Here is a 7,450-nt window from a genome sequence, read left to right on the forward strand (position 1 = left end):
ATGTTTTTTTTTTCGTAACGTTTGTTAGTCAGTTTGAAAAAAAAAAAAAAAAAAAAAATTGAAAATTTAATTAATTTATCCAGACGTCATTAAATTTTGGTGAGAAATTTTACATAAAAAAAAAAATCTATAAAAAAGAGAGAGAGGGGAAAATTTTTGTCTTCTGCTATAAAAAAATAAACGACGACGGCGACGACGACGCGACTTATCGATAATAATAATAAATTCGCGTTAAAAAAAAAAAAAAAAAAAAAAAAAAGCTTTAATAAAAATTTGTATTCTCAAACGTTTATAGCGTTATAAAAATTTATTTTTCCCCCTCCCCCTAACCCCCCCTCTCTCTCTTTTTATCAAAACACTAAAAAACGACCGTGATGATGATAATAATGATGATAATAATCACACACACGCAAATTTAAACTTTTTTATTGTTCTGTTTTTTTTAAACTTTTCATCGCAAGCAAAATTCATTTTTTTCCGTGTCATTAACGAAAAAAAAAAAAAAAAAAGTAATTAAACAATTATGTGCAATTATGCCCCGTTATTTTTTTTACTTTAGTAAGGTACGTACGTAATTTTTTTTCATATACCTGACCGGAAATACACCGAAAAAAAAAAAAAACAAATTACGTTTTACCGAAACTTCCCTTACACGATTAAATAAAAAAAAAAAAATTATCCGTTAATTTCCATACCATATTCGATTTTAATTCATTTAATTTATCGTCTGCTAAATTTATCCATCGATTACCTACAATTGTAGTAGTAGCAGTAGTAGTGGTGGTAGCGGAAGTAGTAGTTGCAGGTAGCGGTAATAGTCGTAGCTCTCGTAATTACTTTCAAATACTAAATTTATCATTATCATCATTATTATTTCGCGCTTTAAAACACGTAAACGATTTTTTTTTCGGATTCATTACAATTAATTGATAAGAAACGATTGATAATTGATAACGTCGTGGTGATTCGAAACATGGTTTTTACGTAATAATAATAATAATAATAAAACGCGAATCGTTTTTTTTTTTTTGAAAACTTTCTAATTAATAACAATAACAATAATAATAATCAATAATGACGACGACGATGGTGATGTTGATGATGATGATAATATCTGCAAAACGTATTCTTTTATTATCATTATCATTATTATTATTATTATTATTATTATTATTACGCGGAGAAAGTTTTTTTTTTTATGGTAATATTAAATAAAAAACTTTTTTATAAGAAAAATGAAAAAATTTTATTATTATTATTATTATTATTAAAATAAAGTACGCGACGAAAATGTGATTACGCGCGCGTTGCAAAATCAACGTCGAAAAAAAAAAAAACTTTCTATCGATAAGTAATAATAATAATAATAATAATAATAATAATAATTTTTATAATATCCGATAATTAATAATTAAAATAAAAATTTTTTTTATAAGACGATTTCTTTTTTTTTTTGAAAATGTCAACTGTCGGATTTTTATTGTTATTATTATTATTATTATTATTATTATTATTATTATTATTATTATTATTATTATTATTATCATCATCATCATTATTATCATCATCATTATCATTATTATCATTTTAACGGATTTCGAATTGAGATTTAATGTTCGATACGTGTGTACTTTTTCATCGGGTGATATAAAAAACACGGCGGACAAGAAGTGAGAAAGTTTTTTTTTTTTTGTTTTTTTTTTTTCGTTACGCTCTCTTACTGTTTATAACAGCAGACGAAATTTATTTGTTCGTGGAAGAAGAAAAAGGAGGGAAAAAAAAGAACGGATGAGAAACCTTTTCCAAAAAAAAAAAAAAGTAAAAACAACGACGGCCGATTTTAGAAAAGTTTTAATGAACGATTTGATAAATATATTTGTTTAAAAAAAAAGTAACGTGGCAGGAGATAAACGGTTACGAAATTATATTACGATAAGTTAACGATTTTATGAAAGGCAAACATTAAGAAAAAGATAAACTCTAAGAAAAAGAGAAAAAAAAAATTTAATTCGTTAAACAAAAAAAAAAAAGTCGTGGCACTAATCAGAAATGTGCAAACGACAAACAAAAAACAAAGTAAAACTAGTTTAAATCCTATTTACACGGATTTGGGCACGGCAAAAAAAAATATTCATTTCCTATCGAATTAATGCCCATTGTATCAAATTTCATTAATGACCGCAAACGTATGACGTGTTTCGTTAAAAAAAAAAGAAAAATGGCGGACACGACAAATTCGACGTCGTTTCATTTCCAGTTTTTTTTTTTTTTAAATTTCGCCCAAAAATAATAATCAATAATAATAATAATAAAATTTTATTAGAACGACGTGTCAGACGGAGGCGTCGGCGGTAAAGATCACAACAGGAATTCTGTCGTGACGTGTAAAAAAAAAAAAGTTCGCACGTGGAAATAATCTCTCTCGAGAGAGAAAAAGTAAAATAAAAATAAAAAAAATGGCGTCGTTTTTTTTTTTTTTCAATTTAGATATTTATACCGTTTTTATACCGTTTTCTTCCATTTAACCGACATCAGTCTCTCTCTCTTTCTCTATTTTAACTTTTTATAACCGACACTTTTACACTTCCGGTAAAATATTCAAAAAAATTTTCCAGACAAAATTTTCCCTCCTCCCAATTTTTTTTTTCCTGAAAAAATGAATTTCACTTTGAATTTTATACGTCGCGTAATAAATCTTTTACGAAAAAGTTTTTTTTTGATTTATTTTATAACCTTTTACCTTTCGGAAAATTTTCACTTCCGGTTTTCCTTCCCCTTTCCTTTTCCTCATTTCCTCCCGAATCGATCACTCAGAGAAAAATTTACGAATTTCACTTCTCCTTCTTTTCCTCCTTCTCCTGCTTTTTCACATCCTTTAAAAAATTTTTTTTTGTTTATTTTTGATATTTTAAATTTGGCGCCAAAATTTAAATTCTCGATAAAATCACGTGACGCATGGAAACGTAAACATATTCCGCGGCTTTTATTAATTTTTATTATTTATTTTATAAATTATAAAAAAAAAGAATAAATAAAAAGTAAAAGCAGACGAAAAAAAAATATTTTCATCAGGTATTTTCGACGCACCCGTTTTTACGAACATGATGATGATAATGATGATGATGATGATGATAATGATAATTAAAATCCTTGGCATTTAATAACATTTTGAAACTCATCATTTGCATTTACCGTACGAACTTTACGAAAAAAAAAAAATTCATTTGCGGGCATTAAACACATAAATTATCAATATAAAAAAAAAAAATGGCGGAGGTAAAAAAAAAACCGCCGTATAATAATGATGATGATGATGATGATGATAATGATGATAATTGACCGTTATTCGATGATCACTTTTCAATATATAAAAATTACTTATGCAAATGATTTTTTTTTTTTTTTTAATTTTTTTTTCTCTTTCTCTCTCTCTTTCATTTATTCTCTTTTAAACCTTCGTTTTTATATATATAGCGCTATAAAAATTTTATTATAGCGGTTAAATTTATAATAATGAAATGGAGACGGGGGAGGGATGAGGAGAAGAGGAGACGGAAAGACGGGGGAGAGGTTGCAATAAATAAAAGGCGATAAAAAAAATGGCGGATTAAATTATTATTTAATTAGTAATTTTTATTAAGTAATTAATATTACCTTTTTACAAAAGGAGAGAGAGAGAGTGAGAGAGAAAAAGAGTCAGGAAAAAAAAGGAAAACGTCAAAGGAAATGATTAAAAGGTAAAAAAAAAAAAAAAAAAAAAAAAAAAATTGTTAATCATCGTGAAAATGTCGTGAAAAAAAAAAAAAAAAAAATTAATCATGGGAAAGTAAATAAGGAAGTTAAAAAAAAATTTTTTGTCTTTCATTCACGCACGTTGATTTTTTTTTTTCGGTTTTTCAGGTTTACCAACTTTAACGAAAAAAAAATAAAAATAAATATTACAGTCACGAAATTTATAAATAAATTATTAAAAAAAATATTACAGAGAAGTGAAATAAAAAATAACTAAATCGTTATTATTTGTTAGTTTGCCGTTTGGTAAAATTCGATTGATAATGATAATAATAATAATAATAATGATTATTGATTGATAACGTCATCGAACGTTATCAATTAATTTTTTTTTCCATTGATAACAATCAATAATTTATTTCCATTCGATCGGCGTGAGAGAGTCGGAAAGAAAGGAAAAAAATTGTTTTTTTTTTCAGGTGTTAAATTTGAACGCTTTTTAATTTCAAGGTTGTTTTTGTTTGTCGTTTGTTCGTTTGTTTGTTTGTTTGTTTTTCTAATGGTGAATTTATTGATGATTATTTTAAATTTATTTTTAACCGTACTTAATTAAACTCACGAGCGAAAATACGAAAGAAAATGAAAAAAATAAAAAAAATGGGAAAAAATACTCGACGGTAATTAGAAGTCATCATCGTAAAAAAAAAAAAATAAAATTTACGTAAAGGTCAAAGTTCATAATGAGATTTTAACCCTCGGGAGGGTTGTGTTGATGTTTAACCTAAATTTGACTAAATAACCTAAGAAAGAAAAAGGTACTTAACTTTGACCGTGTCAACACAAGTCCGTCAAAAGTAACAGGAAACTTTATTAATTATTTTAAAAAAAAATTTTTTTTTAATGACGTCACGTTCGAAATTTATAAATGACGTCATATGGAGAATAAATTTAAGCGCCGGGCTGATAATCGTATTAACTGTTGTTATAAAAAAAAAAAAAATTTAACTATTGTTCGAACAATTTCTACGATTTATTTCCGGAAAGTAAAAAAAAAATAGAAAACAAAATGGCGGAAAATAGAAAAAAAATTTTTTTTTTTTTGATGGGGAGGGGAAAAGGGGGAAATTAGAATTAAAATAAAACTTTTAAATGAAGTTCAAGTTAAAAAAAAAGGTATTCTATGATGAAAAATTTTTTAAACCGGAAGGTTGTTGTGTTTGTTTATTTCCGGTTTTCCGAGAATTGAAATTTTTCCAAAATACAAACAATACAAATATTTTTTATTGAAAAAATATTAGTAATTCTTGATACGTCACTGTCAGAAAGAAATTTTTTATTAACTTTTTCACATTCCATCATCGTTTTTCGTAAAAAAAAAAAAAATTTATTTATTTATTTTTATCGTTTGTTGTTCGGTTGTTCACGCATTTATTTATTTGTATTTATTCGTTTGTTTTTTGTCGTACGTTTATAATTTATTAATCCGAGCAAAAATTTTTTTAAATTTCGTTTGTTTGTTTATTCGAATTAAAAAAAAAAAAAAGGTATGTTTGTTTGTTACGCGTGTTGCGTTTGTTAACGATTTTAATTAATTATTATTCTTACCGTTTGTTGCTCTGGCAAACAAACATCATACGATAACAACACAACATTCGCCATGTTTTTTGTTGTTATTTTATTAAAAAAAACTTTTTCACGCTACATTTATTTTTTTTTTCAAAAAAAATTTTTATTTTATTTTTTAATTTTAATACGTCAGCCATATTTATTTTTAACTCGTAAATAAATTAAAATTAATTATGTACATAAATAATTTTTTTTTTTTTTAATTGTTTGTTATTCTCAAATAGTCCTTTTAACAGAAATTTATTGTTTTTGTTTTTATGTTTTTTTTTTTTTTTAATCGTTATAACAAACTCGATTGTTTGTTATTGTTTTTATTTACTACCTAATAAATCTATAATTAAACATTTTAAATTTATTCCTAATGCACAAAACGATTTACGTAAAACATACGAAGGGGAGGGGGAAGGGGTGACTACGATAATACGTGAAACACGTTGACCAACATTAAAAAAAAAAAAATCGTTACTTGTTAATATTATTGTTATGATTGAGGAATTGATTTTGATGACGTCATCTCAATGATCGCGTTGATATCTTGTGTTTCCAACTAATTCTAGCCACTTGGGAAAGGCTTTGATGGAGACGTTTACTTATTTAATATTCTAATTACACGATCTCTCCATTAAGTTGGGGTAAAACAAGGTACAAACGCCCTATTCATCATACAGAATCAGTCTGGTTTATCAGAAAGAGTTAAAAGAGTCTGGAGTGTGTCGTTCCAGCCGTCAGGGACAACAAGAACATCCGTAGGTGGATCTGATAGCATTCTACTTCCACTTATGTTCGCGTTTGTATTTTCTGTAAATCGTATGGAAAGTTCAAAACAACTACGAGTCAGCAGGAGACGTCACGACAGTAGCACAAACGAAGATTTTGTCGCGATAACGTCGAGATAAGGTCAAGATCAGCTTCCTCATCTTGATAAAAAATCATAACAGCTTCTTCTACGACCAACCTTAGACTAGTTCTGACTCTCATGGACCAAACAGACTCTGACAGACCAACTAACTCAATCTGTAGTTTGGAGAGCAATACAAAGAATCCATTGATTAATCATTTTATTAACACTCGTGCAACTTTTTAATGGCTAAAAGGGATGAATGGAGCGTTTGTCCCCTTGTTTTTCTCTCCCAAATTTAATGGAAAAATCGTGTAATTAGAATATTAAATAAATAAATAAATGTCAACATTAAAGCCATTCCCAAGTGGCCAGTTGGAAACATAATAATAAAAAGCGTATTGTTTTTATTATTATTATTATTGTTTTAAAAAAAAAGAAACGAAATAGAAACTAAAAAAAAAAAAATTTCTCTTTTAACCACATGATAAAAATCAATTGTCGTCATCGTACCTGAAATGAAACAAAAAAAAAAAAATTTAATTATGTTTAATTGAACATAACGCGATGATGGAATATAAAAAAAAAAAAAATTTTTTTATATCGATATAATCCAAACAATGAATTTTCCCTTTTTTTTTATAAAAAAATAATGGATACCTATTCGTCGTTCAGGTATAAATAATTCATTTGACATTGAAATAATATATGTTTGATTGTGACAAAGGCTCACAAACAACGACAACGACAACCTTTTAAAAAAAAAATTTTTTTTTTTCCTTTTGTTATATTAAAATTTTTTTTTTGAAGGGGAAGGGGGATTTTTTCGAATAAAAAATTTTTTCGGGAGTAAAAGAGAGAGGGGAGGGGAGGGGAGAAGGAAACAGAAACAAAAACAAAAACAAAATTCAAAGGAAACGTGGACGACATAAAAAAAAACAATCGTAAAAATTAATTTTGTTTTTTTTTTACCATTTTTACGTTTTATACATTTATTATTATTATTATTATTATTATTAATTTTTTTCTGTCCGGTTGTTTTCTCCAAAAATATGTTTATCCCAATTATGTTAATAAATTTCGTTTTGCTGGAATTATAAAAAAAAAAAAAAAAAATTTTTTTTATTTAACTCAGTCATTTACTTCCTGGAATTTTTTTTTCTTTCTTTTATCGCATGTTTTTATTTTTTTTGTGTTTTGTTTTATTAATGATTATAATAATTATAATACACAAACGACAACAACAACAACAAC

The 7,450-nt window shown here is 26.3% G+C and overlaps 1 protein-coding gene across 1 annotated transcript; it reads right to left on the reverse strand.

Annotated features, from left to right (window-relative positions):
• Nucleotides 1-6,028: 6,028 nt before the first annotated feature.
• On the reverse strand, nucleotides 6,029-6,336 carry Phum_PHUM189530 (uncharacterized protein; the record flags this gene model as incomplete). The annotated part of the gene is made up of 2 exons (XM_002425230.1): nucleotides 6,029-6,156; nucleotides 6,225-6,336. 2 exons carry the CDS (start codon nucleotides 6,334-6,336, stop codon nucleotides 6,029-6,031), a joined length of 240 nt encoding a protein of 79 aa, XP_002425275.1.
• Between the last annotated feature and the right edge of the window lie 1,114 nt (nucleotides 6,337-7,450).

The sequence above is a fragment of the Pediculus humanus genome, genomic scaffold (genome assembly GCF_000006295.1).
Source record: "Pediculus humanus corporis 1103172107540 genomic scaffold, whole genome shotgun sequence".
In the NCBI taxonomy this organism is placed as follows: Eukaryota; Metazoa; Arthropoda; class Insecta; order Psocodea; family Pediculidae; genus Pediculus; species Pediculus humanus.